This window comes from Octodon degus, unplaced genomic scaffold (genome assembly GCF_000260255.1).
Source record: "Octodon degus isolate 3935 unplaced genomic scaffold, OctDeg1.0 scaffold00148, whole genome shotgun sequence".
In the NCBI taxonomy this organism is placed as follows: domain Eukaryota; kingdom Metazoa; phylum Chordata; class Mammalia; order Rodentia; family Octodontidae; genus Octodon; species Octodon degus.
In genome coordinates, this window is record NW_004524724.1 from 4,104,761 (window position 1) to 4,126,165 (window position 21,405).

The 21,405-nt window shown below is 35.9% G+C and overlaps 1 protein-coding gene across 1 annotated transcript in view; it reads right to left on the reverse strand.

Moving 5' to 3' along the window:
* Rims2 (regulating synaptic membrane exocytosis 2) overlaps window positions 1–21,405 on the reverse strand; it is a 535,330-nt gene that overhangs the window by 332,638 nt on the left and 181,287 nt on the right. The window contains exon 6 of the mRNA XM_023702342.1: window positions 7,177–8,102. Coding sequence (XP_023558110.1) covers window positions 7,177–8,102 — 926 coding nt within the window. The remainder of the gene's footprint in view (window positions 1–7,176; window positions 8,103–21,405) is intronic.

Below are 21,405 nucleotides of genomic sequence, written 5' to 3' on the forward strand. Positions count from 1 at the left end.
AAAAAAATTAAACTTTTTTTGTTTTTCAACCATTTAAAAATGGTGGGGGGGAACCTTTAGCTTGAAAACAAGAGCTAGCATTCTTCCTTTCCAACTTGGGGCCGGCAGGGTGGCTCCAGCAAAGAATAGCTGCAAGAAGAGCAAGGGCGATTCTGCCATCAGTGAAGTGGTGACCTGAGAATACACAACCAACATTCCCAAGTGCAGCCAAGCAGGGGGCTTCCAGAAGCGTGCCTCGCAGGCACTTAAGGAAATCTGGAAGATTTCCATGAAGGAGATGGGAACTCCAGATGTGTGCATTGAAACCAGCCTCAACAAAGCTGTCTGGGCCAAAGGAATAAGGAATGTCACATATGGTATCCAAGTATGGTTGTCCAGGACAGAGTGAGGATGAGGATTCACCAAACAAGCTGTATAACTTGGTAACCTACTTCCCTGTTACCACATTCAAAAATCTCCAGATAGTGAATATGGATGAGAACTGCCTTTGAGATAAAGTTACAGAACTTAAAAAAAAAAAAAAAAGAACAAGAGCTTCACAGAAACAAGTGGTGGGCTCAATAGAGCCCCCAAGCCATAACTATATCCTCCATTCTAAACTGTATATTATCAGATCATCCTCTCATCTGGAGCTTCCTAAGAAGTGCACAGTCTCTCCCAGGAAGTAAAATTATAGTGCACATAATGAATGATGAAACTTAGATAAGAAGTTAGGCTCTGCTACCAAACAAGCGCTAGACACCTTACATTCCATTAACAATTTCTATGACAGGATAAGAAAGGAAAATCACCCCAGGGACAGCTTTCTTGACAACTCTGTTACCATGCTGCCAAATTTACAGACCAGGATCTTATTCTTGGATCTAAACCTAAAACCCTAGCACAAGAACATATGCTACCTTACTTAGGTTTCATGCTATAATGCTAACAGGTTATCGACATTTAATATTTTAAATTGGATGAAATAAAGAATGAATGTATGAATGAATGAGTCTAATGTATAGTTCTTAAAATACTGAATTTGAATAAGATGCCACTTGTCCATTATTTCAATGCTTTTTCAATTCAAATAGGTCTATAAAGCATTTCTAATTCCATTTCAGCATTTGCTCTGAGGTATCACTTATCAAGTAATATGTTCTTCGCAGAGCTGTGCATTTTTCTTTCTATTGAATAAATATCACCAAAAAGTTTTTTAAAAAACTATTCCAAAATTTAGGTATCATCTATGAATGCTAATGCAATTTAACAGACTTAAAAATATTTTCTGTATTCCAAACTAATTTCAACAACCAGTCTATAATTTAGGCTTTAATTTTTTATCCAACTAGCTAAGCACCTTGTCATGCATCCCCTATTCTGAAATCTACTTCAGAATTTATTTCAGTACCTACTTGAGTATTAAGTTTTCCATTTAAAACACTCCTTTTCTGGAGGCAAATGCTTAATATACTTTATCCATAATTAATCAGGAAAAATTTCTTCAAAGGGAAGGGAATTACCATTTGAGAAAAATTAAAAAGCTTCACTGTATCAGGAAATTAAAAATTTTCCTTTATTCCCATTTGTAAATTCACCTTCTGACTCTGAACTTTACATATTAACTTTGCAGTAGTTTAGTCTCTTCATCTGTTTTATCCATGCCAAATAATTAGGAGTTCCAAATCAGATTTATAATATATATTTTCACCTTCATATCTCATCAAATGAGGCTGGACATACCAAACTTGCCCACAGGAACAGCTCCCAGCTGCCCAGCACAAACATAAGCCATGAATTAATAAACAAATGAATCTAGATTTAACAATTTATTAAATTAAATGAGAGACACATGGACTCCTCAAACATGCAACTTATATGCTTGTCTAGCTGCTTATCAGACACACCAACCAACAAATGATACGGTGCACCCCTCACGGGGGTTCTGTCCCCTAGTTTCAGCTCAGCTTTGTTGCCCTGCAGGACACAGCCCAACAGAAATGCCCACTTTGAACCAGCTCAGCCTCAGCAAGCCCCTGTCTCTTCCCAGCAGCCCTGCCGGACTATAATTATATCTGACCACCTGGGGTAACTTTTGCGTCCCCATTGGCTCTGAATTGGCTTTCAATGCGCCTCCTAGAATCGTACAGCCATTGTTCCTGGCCATTCTGTGATAGTCATGCTGTTCTTAGCTATTGTGTGATGTCTGATTTGAGTATTTTATAACTATTACTAAATAAGATTAGAATAAAAGAAACTGTGAATGCGTGGTCCGTCTGGCTACTGAGTGAACGCTGAATACTCACTTTGATAAGGCTGGCAAAATTGACGTAGCTCATGAATTTATTGCTAATTCTGATAAAAGGAAATATACAAACTTTCCCTGTCTGTTATTGGCATAGCTCACTCACAGCACCTGTACAGTGTATGTTGATGCAATCATTTGTCATTAAGGAAAGCGACTGCACCTAACTGAATTAGAAAATAAGTGATACAAGCTTTATTAAGGCACACAAAATCAGTTAAGGATGACTAAGTCCTCTCTCCTCTGACACTGTACAGTACAACTGCTTTATACTACTGGTTATTTTAATTTTTCAATTTCTTTTTTTTATTATTTTATGTATTTAGTACAGGGTCTACAGGGTCATACTATGTAGATCAGACTTGTAGTGATCCTTCCTGTTTTTCAGCCTCCCAAGCACTGCGATTACAGGCGTGCAGCACCATACCCAGTCTCAATCGCAGTTTCAGTGCACCCTGGGGGCAGGGCCAGCACAGCATGCCAGGATCGAACCCTGGCCACTGTGCTCTGCCTAAACAGGCACTTTAGTCCACTGATCTATCTGGCTGGCCCTACTTTTCAATTTCTTGAGAGTAGAAAGAATGTTTTTTACCTGTACATTCTTTCCTGGTTCCATTCCCACACCTTGCAAATAATAGGCTCTGAAAAAAACACTTAGCAAAAACATGAGTAAACAGGTGTTTAATATTAATGAGACATGGAATTACATCTCCAAAGTACTCTCCACAAGTGTATCCTTCTAAGCCTAGAAGACAGGGTGGAACCTGGAAAAGGTAAAATCAACACAAACACCCACAGTCATATGACCACAGTTATAACTTTCATTCAAAACACTTGAGAGTTGTCACGTAGAAATCTTGACTATACAGAAAAGTAAATAAGGAACCTAAAAATGATTCAAATACCTGCTACTTGACAATTGATATTCAATTCCTATAATTACCAAACAATAAAAATGCTATTATATTGATTTACAGATTTATAGGTAAGAAAATAGACCTAAAATGGCTTAAAAATGTAGGAAAATAACAGTTAGTATACAACACACTCAAGATTTGCTCTTAAACTCCAAAACTGACACTTTCTCTTCCTATTGAAACTTCTTGTCACACCTACAAGAACAATGGCAACCATGGATGGTAACTATTAGCATCGTTTATTAGAATATAGTGGATAAAGTGGCACTGATTTCAAATGAGTGAAATTCTTTAATATTGAGAATAATGAAATCCATCAAAAGTGACAAATGAGTAAAAGTCAAAGTCATCAATGCACCAATGAAGCTAAGATAAGAAAAAAACAGAAAAGCCAAAGGGTGCAGGCCACAAAGAATTTTTAATTGAATGAATTACATGCTTGCTGTGGATTGCCAATAGAGTTTTATTATTTAAAGAACAGGAAAGATCTTGCTATATGGCAGAAGCCATGACCTACTAGGTCCCAGACGGAATTCTTCTGCAATGAGAATGTTAGCTGTTACTCTCTATGACTGTTCTGAATTTAAATACTTGATCCAAATTTGCTTTGCATAGTTTTGAAAGGTAGTGCACTAAAAAAAGGAACAGAAAAGTCAAGATAATGAGAAAGAAATCTGAGTAGCAAAACACATTCTCTGGAATTATTTAGCCTAGGAATAATAAAACAAAAAGATGGTGATCTTTCAAAAGTTGGCTGTCCTCACAAGAATGATGTCACCACATATAAATATGCAAGAAAAAAATGTGTTTAAATGCCACTAATGAAACTTCTTTATTAAGAAGACACATCAAATATTAGTTAAATATCAAGGATGGTTATGAATCACAATGTTAGATATCTTTAAAAGTCGTTTATTTCAAAATCAGATTGATACTTTTTCTACAAATAATTAAAAATGCTACTGTCATAAAGAAAAATCAAAATATGACATAATTATTTCCCCTTCCCATAATTTCTAGTCTCTCAGCAAGTACAATTTCTCCTCACTAAACTCTACTATTGAAATATCGAACTAACAAAAATTACTTTATTTGGACTTCTTGCTCCAAAGTTAAAGTATAACTGTCCCTCAGAAATAATGTTAGCAAGGGCTGGTGAGATGGCTCAGTGGTCTAAAGCACCTACTTAGAACAAACTAAGCTAAGCAAAGCACAGGGACCGCGGTTCAATCCCCAGCACCACATGCCAGTCAGCCCCGCCCCCTGGTGGGCTGAACTGGCCACACACACAAAATAAATAAATAAAAAGTTAAAAAAGAAATAATGTTAGCAGGAATTGTGTTCTGTGAAACAAATTATTAGAAAGTGATGAAGGGGACTACCACCAAAAGCACCTACTAGGAATTCAAGTTAGGGAAGAAGTTAAGTGTAACTTGTAGTTTTCTTTCTATATTTAATAAGTGTTTTAGTTTTTCTAAATAACATCACATAGGATTTTAATATAATTCATGTGTAGCTCTATGTGAAGTAGTTTATAAACGAATACTGCAAATTCCTAAACAAAATACAAGCCTTTAGAAGGTTACCACGTAGCTACGCTGTCGAGTGCTGAACTGATGCACTTCTGTTTTGTCTTTTACATTTTATGAAGTAAAATAAAAGTATTATTTTAGCAAAGGTTAACATAGTAATAATGTTGTATCTGCCATATAGAATATAAACTACTAAAAATAATATTATCCTTTTCTAATAATAGTCATATTATACAATCTGAAAAATGTGGAAAATGACCACACCAAAGATCATCAAATATACCTAAAGAAGCAGCAAAGATTAGGGAAAATAAAATTACTAAATAAACTATGTTAACTTGATTAATACTGTATATACAGTTCTATTTGGGATAGTTATTTTTAGTGAATACAATTTTCAGGTGGTATAGCAGTTAAACATAAAATAAAATAAATCTATAACTTAATTTTATTCCAACTGCATATGTATTTCTTTAATCCAGTTGTTCAACAACTTAACTCATCTCCCTTCAATTTTGGTGTTTTTAACGTTTCTGTCATTTATTTATAATATACTATATTAGAATTCCAGTGATCTGTCTGTCAAATTTTCTACCAACACTACATTTTCAAGTATTGTCACTTTATTAATATCTGTCAGGTAAATTATTCTTACCAGTAAGTTTTCCTTTCACATAAAAAAACCTAAGGGTCCAATTAGGAGTATGACTTAATGTTATTAATTTGAAGAGATTATTTGGCATGCATCTTTATGGTATTAAGTCTTCTTAATTAGAAACACTAAATAAATTCACATTTTCTTTTATGCTACCTAGCTAATCTTTAGGGTTCTTCCTGCAGGTCCCTCATTCCTTGTTAATTATTTTTAAATCACATTTTCTGTTTTAAGGTCAGAATAGGAACTACTCTTAATTTATATTTTCTAACTAATCACTTTTGATACAGTATAAAATGACTACATTAACTTCCACCTCACTGCCTTCCTGAATTCCCTTTCTACTCTTGCTATTCTCAGTGAGAAAACGGACTGTTCTCCAAATGGTATGGTAAAGCTGAGGGAGGTGAGGGGCGAGACCAGACAAGGGTGCGTGCTCTCCTCCCTCTGGCAGAGTCTTGTTATACAGCAAAATAAATTCCAAAATGATGAAAAACAAAAATGACAAAATATAAAGCTAAATGTTTAACTGCTTTGGAGATAAATAAAAAGCTAATGGTGAATAATGAAAATCCATCAAGTATATAAATATTGGATTTTGCATTACATTCATTATTTCTAAAAATCAAAATTAGCAAACATCTAAATGAGAAATAAATCACAACAAATAACAGTTAAATGAGGCAAAATTCTAATATATTTTAGAAGTTCTTTTAAACCAATAAATGATAAATGAATTACCACCCAATAGAAAGATGAGCAGGAAAGAATATTGGAATAAATCTATGATTCAAACACCAATAAGCACATTCAAAAAAAAATTTAAATCAACCTCATAAGCAAATGCAAACAATGAAAAAATAGGGGTGTGTGTGTGTGTGTGTGTGTGTGTGTGTGTGTGTGTCTGTGTCTGTGTCTGTCTCCTATTTGCCAAAGCTTTACATCATTGAGACCAAAAGCTCAAGCATACCTGACAGAAACAGAAAACATTGCAAACTTTCTGGAAAACACTTTGGAAATCTGAATTGAAGCTTTTAAAAAATCCAAAGCAGAACTATATACCTGTGACATACTCAGATATGTTGGCAAAAAATACATAAAAGATTCTTCAAGCAACTTCAGTGCCTCAAATGCTTAGCTGTGTTACTTTCTTAAAATAGAAAATTAGTGAGGCCATTTAAATATATTTCCAAACCAACTGAAAAAACTCAAAATATAAAATTATTTTTTAAAAGTACAACATCAGTTTTACAAATCTATAAGAAATACACGCATAGGTGAAAAGAAAGTAAATATAATTAAAGGTTAGTAATGGTCACATGGGGAAAGGGAAGGTAGCTAGCATGTGTTTCACTCTTTATACTTTGAGGATGGTTTCATATACTCTACAGTGAACATATTATACTTTTATAAGGAGACACGAAAAATAAGTGTTATTTTTAAATGAGAATTAATATTCTTAAAATGCTATCAAGTGATGCAAGAAAAACTTCAGAAACTAAGCAAGAAAGAATTTTTGAAACTAGACCTCCACTACATGAACAATGGAAGATACTCAATTTTTTATAATCTGAGATTTTCTTCCAATGACCAACATGATTAAAAGACTTTTTTTTTTTTTTTTTTTTTTTTTTCAGAACCGGGGATTGAACTCAGGCCCTTGCACTTGCCAGAGAAGCGCTTATTCCACTGAGCCATCTCCCCAGCTCTAAAAGACTTTAAATAAAGCAGGAATATGTAGCTATTGAAAGTTAAACACTGACATACAATCTAAAATAAAAAGCTTACCTTTTTCACTTACACTCTCACTTTCGATCTCAACATCATCACAACTTGTATACTCAGGCGTGGAAGCCAATTCCTCCTCTGAACTGCTCAGTGAAACTTGTCGCATTTTACCTCCTTTCTTTGATTTATGAGGCTTTGGTGGTGGTGGTCTCACAGACTCTGACTGGTCTGAACTGAGGGAATCATTCCTCAACATTGTTTCCATTTTTTCCCTTTTCGTTTTCCGTACAGCAGAGCTAGGGTCTAAGTGGTGCTGTTTCCTTAGTGAGTCAGTGCGTCTCAGGTCTGGTCTATCAAGGGGTATTGGACTCCTCCGAGGGGTAGGAGGACTATGGTTTGTGGTCCTTTGTGGATAAGAACTTTGTCCCTGAGCCTCTCGAGTTCTTTCCATTGAGTACGATCTCTGATTTTCCATTGCAGCTCTACGTTCAGATGTAGATCTCTGCCTTGATGGCCGGTCCATTCTTAGCAGAGAAACCCTGGAATCTTCTAGTTCAGCATTTGCTAAAGAGACATCACTATGCCTTCTCTCATGCCTCGCGCGGGACACCTCAGCATGGATACGCATTTGTTCTTCATAGGGCTGAGGTTTCACTGGATAACGAGCCAAATTTGGATCACTTCGGTAGCGTGCCTGGTACTCCTCCTCTCTCCTTTGTCTGTCATATTCATCTCTGCTCTCCAGATCTTCATCATCTTCAATATACTCTTTGGAATGCCTGTGACTTCTCCTGTTGGAGTCCCTATAATTTAAATGATCAGATTCTTCATAAAACTGAGGTTCATGTTGAGATCGTCTATCAGCATAATCTGATGGAGATCTAGGCATTGCGCTATCAGAAGGAGCATACTGTGAGTATTCCTCACTTTCTTCCCTTTGGTCGTATCCTCTGTTCTGATCTCTGGACACTGATGGACTTCTTTGCCTAAGTAACCAAAGGGAAAAAAAATAATGAGAAGAACAACATTTAAGCAGTTTTACATTTTTTTGATTCACTTCCATGTTAATGGACAAATTCAAACACTTCTTTTGGCCTTTTTTCCCCATTTTAAAGACAAACCATAATGAAAGTTTCGATCATATTAATTTTACTCAGTTTGGACAGGTCATATAAAAGGTAATGTGTTGTGGTTATTAAATGTCTACAGCACTATACATGAAGAGTACTTATCCTCAACAATTAGTTAATATCACATCCTTCTGCTATAAATTAGTCTTTATTATTTCATTGCTTGGCTGGCTACACTTTGGTTGTACCTTAATTATTATCTAGGAGCTTAGAAAAATACCTCTTTTTCTCTCAGCTCCCAACATATATATATGAGTGATCTGAACATATAGTGAAGTCAAGTGACTTGCTTATAGAGTTGAACACTTTCTCATGAAAACTAAAAATCATTAAAAATAATTTTCCATTCATCTATCTAGATCATTCCTGCATTGGTAACCCAAATCTTCATCTTATATCATGGGTCTCCAACTCTTTTTTATTCTTGATCTAATTGAGATGAGTAACCTAAAGAAATAGATCAACAATAATTATTCATTCATCACAAAAGTCCTAGAAGTCAGCAAGGATTTCTATTTTTATTCCACCTCCATTAAGATAAAGTTCTACTTGATGATACTTCTATACTGTTCTTCATACCCAACTCCTTATATTTCTATACATTCTCAGAGAACAGTTAACAAGTTATCAACCTGCCCCTCTAACACTAATATAATCTAGTTGGTCTATAAAGAAAGAATGAGACCAGTTCAAGTTAAAGATGACCAAGATTCAATAGCCCAGTTATCAATTTCTTTTGCTTAGTTGGTTAGATTGTTGTTTGTTTTGCTCAAAAGCAACAGTAGAGAAAGGACTGAGTTAGATGGCACAATCCAGCCAAAACATTACTCTCCCCTTAAGTTTTCCTTGTGATTGAATCCTTTTTGCCTCATATCTGGAATACAAACTGCCAGTATATCTATCCACAAAGTTCACTAATGAAAACAGAAACTGTCTTAGGTTTTTCGAGTGCAAAGGGCACAGGAAACAATTCAGTGGCTGGAGAAAAGAAGGCCAGGGAAGGAAATGGCAAGACAAGAGACCTCAAAGTAGACACAAGGAAGTGGCTATGATGCACAAGAGTCATTGTCCCAGTGATCTGAGCTGCCCACTAACTACATCAGGGTTGGCAAATTAACAGGGGTTTCCCCAGGAAGCTCTAAAAATCGCACATCTGCTTCACAAAAACTGTTGACAGTGACAGCTTCTGGATAAAGTTCACCTTTAAAATCTCACATAAATAACAAGACAGGGTAGAATCTAACCTGGGACCATACTATTAGAGTAAATGAAAGGACTAGTTTATCTCTTATTTTATAATAAAGCAAATGGACATATGATTTTTTCTACCTATAAAATATTTAGAACTTAATTATAAATTTGTTTTGTTTTGTTTCTGACCCAGGGTCTTGCCATGCCACTCATTCACACTGGCCTCAGTGCACTTCACGGCCCCAACTGGCCTCAGACTCACAGCACTACTTCTGTCTCAGCCTCTCAGCTGCTGTGATTATAGGCCTGTGCCACCAGACTCAACTTATAAATCTTTTATATTCCAACTGCTATTCCAACTGCTATATAAAACTAGCCTTTTAAAGTTTGAAATTTATAACCCAAAATAGGAAACTCAAAATAAATGTAGTATTAACCTAAACAACACCTTTGTGTATGCATGCATGCATGCACTCCACCTTGTGCATTATTTCTATGTCAAATGACTCAAGAAGAACAGGCTGTAGCATGGAAGTGGCAGTCCATGGAATAAAAACTAGAGTAAAGGGACCCGCACTTCTTAGTCCTGCTTTTGCTATTAATCAGATACTTGAGCCTATTCAGCCCTTTAATCTTAGGGGTTTTGTGCTTTTAAAGCACAGAAGAGGCACAGATTCACAGCTTAGCACATATGTTATTTCAACAAATATATTAGATAAGAACAAATGCCACATGCTATAAAATAGATAAGGAACACTGGAATAAAATATGATTCTGGATCTCAAGAAGCCAAATGATTGTAAAACTCTCATCAATATCTTACAGACTATAATCTTATCATAAATGAAAACTTCACCAAGTTCATTTACCTAAATGAAAGCTTAGGGCCGGGGAGATGGCTTAGTGGAATAAGTGCTTCCTTGGCAAGCGCAAGGGCCCGAGTTCAATCCCCAGTTCCGCCAAATAAATAAATAAATAAATAAATAAATAAATAAAAGCTTAGTGTGTTAAGGATTGTCCACAATATGTTTACCATTGCACTCATTGCTATAGAAATAGTAAGGAAAAAAATTATTCTACCCTGAAGAAATAACATGAATTTTATGAAAAGAAACGTAAAGTAAATATTGTATAGCCTATATAGTGATAATATAATAGGTTTGTGGTATTTTTTGTTTGTTTGTTTAATTTTTTGGTGACACCAGGGATTGAACTCAGGACCTTGAGCTTGCAGGCAGGCACTTATGCTGCTGAGCTATATCCCTGGCCCTAGGTTTGTTTTATAAATAAGACTATTTATGTCCTATTAACATATTCAGTTTCAAAAGAATGGCTATTAATAATCCGTTCTGGAAAAGTCATCTAAGTGTTTTTTAAAAAATCAAATCTCAAAAAAATTAAGTTAGATGCTACATCTAGCAATCACTTTATTGTAGAGATTATGAAATTTGCCTGAAGCATGTGAATCATACCGCACATGCTAAATTGTACTGGATTTAAGTAAAAATGGGACAGTGGTTATATTCTGAAATAGGTGTCACTATTGTCATTGTTACTTAAAATGGACATAAGTTTTTAAAGAAGTCTTTTAAAGTATAGCACTACATGGTATATTAAAACTATATGAGAAGCAAGGTCAGACTTCAGGATAAGATTAGCATACTATGAAGGGTCTGCTATAAACTACACTGAAATATTAAAATATTCTTTCAGAATAACTACTACCAACTATATCATAAATTATGTTATATATGCTGCCCTTTAATTTTTTTTTTTTTTTTAGTTTTTTCCCCTTTAAATTTTAAAGCTTCTAATTTTCTTAGAATTTTTTTAAGGAACAGAAGAAAATACATGAAAATTCAAGTACTATATCTCTAACCCATATCTTTGCTCCTGGCATTATTATCAGGTGGGAAATATTTAATAGTTTAAAAATATAATGATGTTTGTACATTTCTCTAAAGAATTTTAAAACCTTTAACAGTATCTAGCCCATAAGATATAACTCAAAGAAATGGCGTGATTCATCTAGGATGTTATGCATCACGTAGAGCTTCAAGTATTTGGAGAAATATTCTTATAGTAAGGCACAGAATTAAAACTGTGCCTTACTATAAAAATAAAATGTATTTGTGATGCTAATAGTGTTCTAGTTTTCACTCTTTGATTCAATTAATCTCTAGTGTCTTGCAAAACAATATCACCATATATTTATATTCACCTAATATCTACTCATTCCTTATTGAAACCTTAGTTGTTAAAATCTTGCACCACATTATAGAGGTCCAAACTGAAACCAAAATCACATTTTAAACATCTTAAGCCTATTCTGATGAGCATCATTTCTATTCATTGTTTGTCATCCTTTTATCCTATGGCTTACTAGTCACTCTATTTTAAAATACTCTAGTTACATAGTATGCTCAGTACTCAATTATAAATTTATTTTACATATGCATAAAAATTTGCATTATAAATCCTATCAACTAAAGGCTTTAAAATTCCACGTCCTAAAATCATACTGATATGAAAATTCCAAACAAGACATCTTTTCCAATTAAAATCACTTTCCTAATTTTCCAAATATTGTCTCATTTTACATATTAAATCTTCATTTTTTGCCATGATTTCCATTTAGTAGTTACGAACTTAACCATTTTACATGGTTTGTATCAACTATGCCACCTATTATACTGTTCATAGTTACTGTAACATAACCAAGTCTCTTAAAATACAATTCAGTAAGCATTTGAAAACATTTATAAAGCAGTGAAAATTACATACTTAAAATTAATATTCATATATTTTAAATCAACTGTAATTATCCTATTTTTAATAATAATATTAAAAGTAAAGAATTTAAAGATAACTAATTTCTTTTTTATGTGATACTAATTTCTCTAAATTCAAATTTGTATTATAGTAAGCACTATCTTTATAAAAATATCACAATCTCTATTAAAATAGATCAATAAAACTGTCACTTTATGATTAAAAGACTACGCTATTTGAAGAATCAATAATCCAAAATATAACTCCATCATTTAAAGCATTTTATAATTCATGGATATTGACAAATAAATGAAAGTAATATTGTATAAATACAATTACACAATTCTAGCCATATAGTTTAAGCATAACATTGCAATCAAATTTTAAATTCAAAGCTGTTAAACAGTTGAGGATGTAACAGAACTATATGAGCATGTAAAACCTGAAATATTCAGTTTCCATTCCAGTAATTCCTATACAAGGCTTTTAGCAAATTAATAATTTGTTTACCAAAAAACCCATAAAATATCACAACATTTAACATTTTTAGTTTTACCTTTAGTTCAGCCAATGCACATCTGTCGAGCATGAAGCTTCATGTTGACAAAAATACATCAACACTGTGCCCAACAGTGCTTTCGTTTAATCCTTCTAACCCTAGCAAAATCATAGGAGGCATCCTTAATCAGATGAACTGCTGAGTCTCTACTTGCTTACAATTATTTTTATTTCAAAACTCAATTACTAAAAAGTTATATCCAGATCAACTAACTCTCATTCAAAGATGAAGTCATGAAGTCCTCTAGTGATGGGCCTGTAAAGAAAGGTCATTTTTAATGCTGCTCCCATGGGCTGCATATAGCTCTGGGTCAAGTAAGAATGTCCCTGCAAGGAGGATTACAGGACTTAGCTGATTAGTGCCTCACAACACTGAACACCAAATGCAATCTAGACATGAGGCATTTCTAGTCACTATCCTTAAAACTGCTGGCCTTAAAAATTTATGAGATACATTTTCCCATATAAATTAAAGTATTTCATTGAGTTTATTTTTGATAAATTCTGTTGCTCAGCTTCTGCCATAAAATGTATAGTGACAGTACAAGATAGTCCTATGTTCATGGACTTATTCTATAGCTTCTTTTCAATTATTTAACAAGTTTCTTAATCTTTACCCCCCCCAAAAAAAAGTTCCCCTAAGGTAGAGAAAGCAACAGTAGAAATTTAATTTTAAAAAGTGTGTTCCATGAACACATGGTTAAACACTGAGTTTAAATCAAGATTTGTTCATTTTAATCCATAAATTAGCATTTCATTTACTCCAGTCACTCAAAATTTAAAAAGACAAAAGAAAACAGCACAGTTTCCTTCTTATCAAGATCCAATGACCTAAATATTAATATTATACTGCTGAGAATTATATGTAAACAATTCCAAATAAACTTACATAAAACTTATAATTTTGTTATTCATGACAATATTTTCAGCTAACGTCAGAGTTGAAGGCCTTGTTCAAATCTATGAAAACAGTATGACTGGTGTTCCCACTGTGTCATTTCTCTCCCAACTACCACGCCCCAAAATTGTCATGCCAAAATGGGTACATTCTACTTTAGAAGATAATTTAAACCTGTAGTGATTTCCCCTTCTTTAAATGTTCTGAGTCTGTGACAGCTTAGAAATACAAAAGAAAATTTCACTGTGAACAATACTGAGAGTACAATGAGAAGTGAAGAGAAACACAAGAGGCAAAGTTTGTGTTCAGTCAACAGCTACCTTCCATTATCATTAGTGAAAGCCCAGTCACCTTTATATTTTTTTAGTATTGTACTTCCTTCCATTGAATTCCAATAATTACTTTAATGAACCTATTCCATTGTTTCCACCTTTTCTTTTTATCCCAAGGAGACAACTTAGAGATTTTCGGTTAGGGCCTAAAACTTGAGATAATTCAGATAAGAATAACCTCTTCCTGTAAGAGGAAACAAGCACATTTATCAGTACACGGTTCGATCAAAACATACAGTGAATGTTCAAATTTTGAAAATTTTATTGCAGTGAAAGGCATATTGCCATTAATCACCTTCAAAATACTACTCCTTGCCCAAAACACATCCCATTATTCTTGCCACTTTCTGAAACAGTTCTATAAGTCCTCTTTCCTGAGTCCTTTTAGTTACGCTGTCATGGCTGCCTCAATGTCCTGCATCAAATCAAAATAGTTCCCTTTCGTGGACATTTTGACTGTAGGAAAGAGCTAGAAGTGGCACAACGCCAGCTCTGGTGGCCAGGCTGGGGAGCACAGCGTCATGGGTTTTGTGAGCCCGCCCCCCGCTGGGTGGCGCTGCGCAGAAGCACAGGCTGTTCCCACGACGGCCTCCCTGCTCCTGGCTCTCACCGCGGCCACAGCAGCCAGAACGCTGTTCCCCAAAGGCTGTGCGCGCCTATCACCTACAGGTTCTAGGAGTCTCTCCTCCACTCCCACTTTCTCAGGGTGTCCTAAGCTTTCCATTCCGTTTATATTCAAAATGTTGGCTTTCCTTGCGGCCCTCCTTTTTCTCTAATTTTGGTCTGCAAACTTAGGTTGTTAACCCTCCAGAAGACAAGCTTATTGTTATTACCATACAACCTAGGCTGTTAAGGTTAACGTCACTATCTGTCTGAATATCAAACATTTTAGGCATAACATGGAACAGGTATTTTTCATTAAGTATTGGTATGTTGATATTCAGATACTTTAACCCCTGTTCTCTCAATCCTAATCAATCCCCTAATTCAGCTTTACTTTATAATCTTTTTCCATGACCCTTATGACTTTTTAGATATGATTTTTTAAACTATGTTATGTTTACTGTTTCTTTTCAAATGCCACAGGTGCTAAATTTTACAGGTGAAGATCACTTTTTCAGTCTTGCTATTCTAATGCCTCACACAAAGAAAGAGCTCAATATTTCCTGAGTAAACAGCATATTTACACTATATAAGAATTTTTTCAGTTGCCTTATTACTCAGTTTATATGTTAACTCAAATTGATTTCCCCTTTGTATTTTGCCTTGAAACTAATCTTTCAAACTGCACAAACCAGTACTCTCAAGTGAATCTGAACAGACATGCCTTCAATGCATAGGTCTTAAGAATAACTAGCTCTTCATTCTCCCAGCCAATGAACCATTTTTGTGCTACTTTGTTATTTTGTAGGAGTGATTTGAGAAATTAAGACTTTCCCAAATATGTGGGGAAACTGCATTGCTTCAGAAAGGGTGAGGAGAGGGATTAAAAGAAAGCTGTGTCTTGGTAGAAGAACAGAAAAAAACTTTCAAAAATAGACCTGTAGCCCTAACAATTTACCCCTAAACCTTATGGGAACATTAAATTAAATTCTCTTAGAAAGTGGCAAGTACAAAGACAATGCTTGCTAGACAAGAGTTCTTGAAAATAATTCATACTAACCAAGCCATACAGAAGAACTATTTGGAACAACTACTGGGAAAAAATTAAAAACAAAATATACTTTATTTAAATGAGAACCTTCATAATACTAACATTTGAGTAAAGGGATTTTTCTTATATAACTCCTGTGGTGTTTATATGCCAATAAATACACACATGGCAGGTTACACATTTGGACATAAAGTAGAAAGATCTCAAGTTATTTCTACATCATGTTTATTCAGGTCTGACTCAGATCAACTAAAGAAATGCAATTTATCTTTCAACCAACAGAACATTCTTCTCCAAGGAACCAGTGTATAGCGTGCGTGGCAGCATGACTCGTGAGCTGTTCCTCAACTATCTGTGCTGGCAGTACGCTGCTTCCAGTTACACTTCCACCTGCCCCACTGTTTACATGCAGAAGGTATTACAAGGAAGACAGATTATCTTATCCCACTTCTTTAAGACCGGGAAAGCACTATAATGTAGGTCCTAGCACACCATCATCAAATCTGGCTGAATTTGTATCTTGAGATGCCCCTGTTTTCACAATAGGCCCAACCACAACAGGAAGTCAGCCCAAAAACTACATGTATGCATTGCAAAAACATTGAAAATCATCATGGAAATTTTAAGGAACGTTTTCTGTGGAATTGAGGAAGCACTGTACCCCAGAGAAAACCTTTCATAAAATACCTCTTTTCAGCAGTGTCTTTAACCACTCCTCACTGAAGCCCCAGTGGCCTCTCACCAGCTCCTTGGCCACTCTCCTCTACACATCCCTCTGCTAGTGATGTATGAGAGCCAGGAGTACAGGTGAGAGACACGGGAGGAGGCCTCAGAAAGATGACAAGATAGCACCTAAGGAGACTCACCAGCAGCATTAAGCTTCCAAAGAAGAATGCTGTTAACGCCCGACAGTGTTTCTTTGTGAACTGGTATGCTTAAAACATCTTTTTCTTCACTAAATGCCATATTAAGAGAGAGTAGGAACTAAGAGGCACGTTTGGTGTAATGGGGATGATGAGAAAATAGATTAAATAATAGATTGGGGGGGCGGAGAGATAGCTCAGTGGAATAAGTGCTTGCCTGGTAAGTGCAAGGTCCTAAATTCAATCCCTGGTACAATAATAATAATAATAATAATAATAATAATAATAATAATAATAAATTAGGATTTTGTTTTGAATGGAAACATGATTTTTAATGGAAATTCTCTCATATAAATTATGTGTTCTTAACACTTTAATAGGAAAGTTTCTTTAGTCATTTTTAAAATCACTGATAGAAAATATCATTGCAGGGACCAGGGAGATAGCTCAGTAGAATAAACACCTGCCTGGCAAGCACAAGGTCCTGAGTTCAATCCCTGGTACCATAAAAAAAAGAAAAAGAGAAAGAAAGAAAGAAAATATCATTGTAAAATTCTTTGCTCAATCTTTAGTTTATATCTTTTCTCTTAAAATATGTTACCCAACAAGCTAAAAGTAGGTGAATTTTAGGTTAACAGTCTCCTAAATGAAGAAACCGGGAGCTGTACACTGGAAGGAGCTACAGTGAATATCTGTTGTTCGCTCTCGCTCAACTCTCTTCTTTCTTGGAAGAAAGAAAATGTCTCCTCCACTGCCAGGTCTATGTTTTGAATTAAATTGGTCTTGCCTGCTCCGGGTTTAAAGTACGAATAGCAGAGCTTGTCCACAGGTACGGTCCCTGCTCTGAGTAAGTAGCACAGTGAGCTAGCTGGCCCACTGGTAGCAACTTTTCAAATATATGTCTGGCATTACTGAGGCAGAGATTTCCTACTTCTTAGCTGAGGATTCATGTAACTTCCAGATCTATTAGAAGTAGGACCACAGTTGGAGGAAGCCTCATCCAAATAAATTCAGCATGTTCCTAGTAGAAGTTAAAAACAGAAAGAAATTAGATCTTGAGTCACATCATGTAAGTTTCAAGATCAGCCCTCACCAGAACAACATGGATCTCCGAAGTTTTCAATCAGGTAAACAAATTGTCTTCAATTTTTAAACCCATCTAAATTATAAGATTCCTTTGACTGACAGACCTTGAGACAGACCCTAAAATCTGTATTTTCCCATTTCAGTGGCTGTCATGATATGAATGGACTCAGTTTCCATGGAAACTGGCTTTGCCTTCACGAGAAACAAGCACTCTAGGACCCTCACATATGCTGCAATCACATGGTTTCTGTAAAGTATTTCTAGGGTTACCATAAAAAGTCATTTAATAAGATAAAAATCTTTTCTAAGAGCAAAAATCACAAAACTGCTAAATTTCATATAATAATTATGACATTAGGTTCTATTTAAGGCTACAAAGAGACAATGACAGGTCATATTCGGCATAGGTCAAACAACAGCAACAAGCAGCTGCTTTGCAAAACAGTAATTCACACTAAGCTACCCCTAACCAAATCCTAAGCTAATTCAAAAGAAAGATACCAAATAAATTATTACAATAACCAATAAAACTGAAGTTGGAGGATTGGATTATGTATATATAAAAACTGAGCTTCCTAATACCAAGCTGTAGAATCATACAGACCCTATGAAAGACAACATCTGAATTTTTTAAAAAAGAGGGGAGGTTTCCTACCTACCAAAGATCTAGGTCATTTAAATCTAGAACTATGTTATGGTACAGTAGCAATAGTACACATAGGACTGCATGATTTAAGGTTCAAAATTAACATTCATTTTGAGCAAAATGGCAGCTAAGATCCTCCACCAATGGTTGCCCCATAAGTACATAAATATAAAGAGCACTATTCCTGCATCAAACTAGCTTCACAAAGCTGAGAAGTGCAGGTGAGAAACCATAGTACCTGGGTTTTGTATAGCAAGGAAAATACATTGAAAAAGGCAATAAAGAAGGCACCTTCCGCCTCTCCCTTCCCTTAATTCCAGGTAGCACACTTGGCTTCCAGATAGACGCTTCCAGCTCAAGATAGGAGGAAGTAGTTGTGAACACTCTTACTAGGCTTGCCACAGTGAAATCCAGAGCCTGGGCCAGCAAGATAGCTCAGTGGACTAAGTGCCTGCTTAGGCAAGCGCAGGGACTGGGATTCAATCCCCAGTATTGCATGCAGTGCTGCCCTGTCCCCAGGGCACAATAAGCCTATCATAGAGTCCAGGCGTGGTGGCACACACCTGCAATCCCAGCACTGAGGCTGAAAACAGAAGGATCACTAGGAGTCTGAGATGCATAGTGAGACCCTGTACCAAATACATTAAAAAAAAAAAAAAAAAAAAAAAAAAAAGCATGTCCCATTCCACAGGCCAATACTCACAGCCCAGCCAGATGGCAGCCAGATGGCCACAAAAAGCCACTGCCATGCTTCTTCAACCTTGGGCAGCAGAAAGGAGAGTGAGCCAGCTTAGCAAAAGGTTTGGCAGGTTTGGCAGCCAAGAGTCTGTCTCCAAACCCATCCCTTACACACAGGCAGCACCACCATCACCAGGGCAATGCTCACAGACTTGGCGCAGGCCCACAACCCCGGAGAGACACTTAAGTTTCAGCTGTGATCACCACCAGCTGCAGTGTCGGCTTCACTGTTCCTCACGTAATGTACAACCTAACTTAGCGTCAGCATTGGTGGCCAAGGGACTGACTTCGTGAATATCATGAACACTATCCCAACCTTGAGTACCACTGTTGCAAGTAGAAACACTGAACCCAACTCTGTGGGCTTTCTGTTCCAGCCAAATGCCCTGTGTGGCTCACTACAGGTGTTTATGGTCATATGTCACCCTCAGCAGTATGCAGTCCATACCAGTATGGATCTTGGTCCTATCCCAGTGATGCTAGGCTATGGACTCAGGGTTGTCACACTTGTATCTAAACATCAACAATGGAATATTAATTAACAGAAATAGGCAAATATCACTAAGTAGGTCTTTCTTCTTGAGAAGAGGGTGACGGTCAAATGCTATAGCACACACCACTGCTCCTACATGAAATCAATACTTAAGAAAAACTTTTGTAACTATGATTTTCAATGATGCAATGATCAGTGTAAGGATAGTAGACAAAGAAAGAGGATGTGAACATTAGTTCCTCAGTGGATCACAGAAAAAAAAAAAACTACCCCAGATGGCACTAGATTATTAACTCAATCCTTCATGAGGTATCCCCTAAAGGACTATTCTAACAAAATGCTTTTCACATTATTTGTATATTGAAATTACGCTACATTTCTTTGCACAGAGATTTTGAAAAAGCAAAAAAAAAGGCAAAATGCAAAATACATGTAAAGTAGAAATAGAAAAATTACCACCAAACCCAGATATGGCAGGAGAGGACAAAAATGAAAGTCAGGTGAAAACTCAAAAAGACTTCAAAGCATGCTAGACACCCTACACTTTCACACTTCGGTAAAGGGACATCACCAGATGTTTTGTATTGGCAGGTGAGCTGGTGCTAGAGGTCTGACTGCATCAAAATGTAAGATCAAATGTGGTAGCAGAAAGATCAACTGAATTATCTCTGTGAATCTAAGAAATCATGTAGTCCTAAAGAAAGACAGTGAAAGGGAATGAAACAACATGTTGAGAAAGTCAAATCTGTGGAAGCTTAAACACAGGAAGTAAGAAGAAACAACTGTTAATTATATTTTTTCACAAGGCACTAAATAATTAAGATTTGCAATAGAGGAAAAGAGAAGGACCTGTTAAAAATGAAAGATACGTAAGAAGTAAAGCCATGCTGTTATGTTGAGCTGTAGGGGACTCAGGTCAACAATTTCTGACATTGCCAGTGAAGCGGAAGACCCAATACTATTATGGACTACTGGACTCTTTTAGAATATTATGCTAAGTTTACACATCTATAATATTTAAATGATGGAACAAAAAAAGGGGATACAGATGAATGTCCATTTTGTTTCTGTGTATTCAAAGTGGTTAGAATAGATATATAGTTACATTCTCTTAATGAATAGAGGGATTTGTTCTAATGGTGTTTGTGAATAGGATATCAAGTCCGCATCTTGTACAGCAATTAACCACTAGGAAGAATGTATGCAATGTGTTAATTATTGAAACTGTCCTACCAATTTGATTTGAAACTGTCTCATTGCTATTTGTTTCTCAATAAAATTATGGGAAAAAAATGAAAGATATGATCTATTGCCCAATGAATAAGCATTTCATAAACAACACTGAATAGTAAGAATTTGAAAATGTTTCTCCATTATTAACGAGAAAGAGAAAATGCCTAACCTAATCCATATGAGCATCTCTATTTTGTAAGTAACATTTGTACAATGGGGATGAGTCCTTGAAAACAGTATGCTAGAAGGCAGCAGTGGTGGTGGTGATGGTGATTTATCTAAAGAGAACACTGATTCTGTAATAGGCAATGTCATAGGCACTTTCCATGTGCCCACTAACTCATTTTTCAAAATAATCCTATCAAGAAAGTTCTATTAAGGGCTGGCCAGATAGCTCAGCAGATTAAAGCACCTGCCTCAGCAGACACAGGGACTAGGGTTGGATCCCAGAGGGCCATGCCAGTCTCACCCCTGGGGTGTGTTGAGGCTGAGATTGAGACTGGGCATGGTGACATGCACCTTAATCCCAACACTTGGGAGGTTGAAAACAGGATCACTATGAGTCCAATCTGAGACCCTGCAGAACCTGTACTAAATGCAAAAAAGAAAGAAAGAAGAAAGAAAGAAAGAAAGAAAGAAAGAAAGAAAGAAAGAAAGAAAGAGGAGAAGGAGAAGGAGGAGATGGAGGAGGAGGA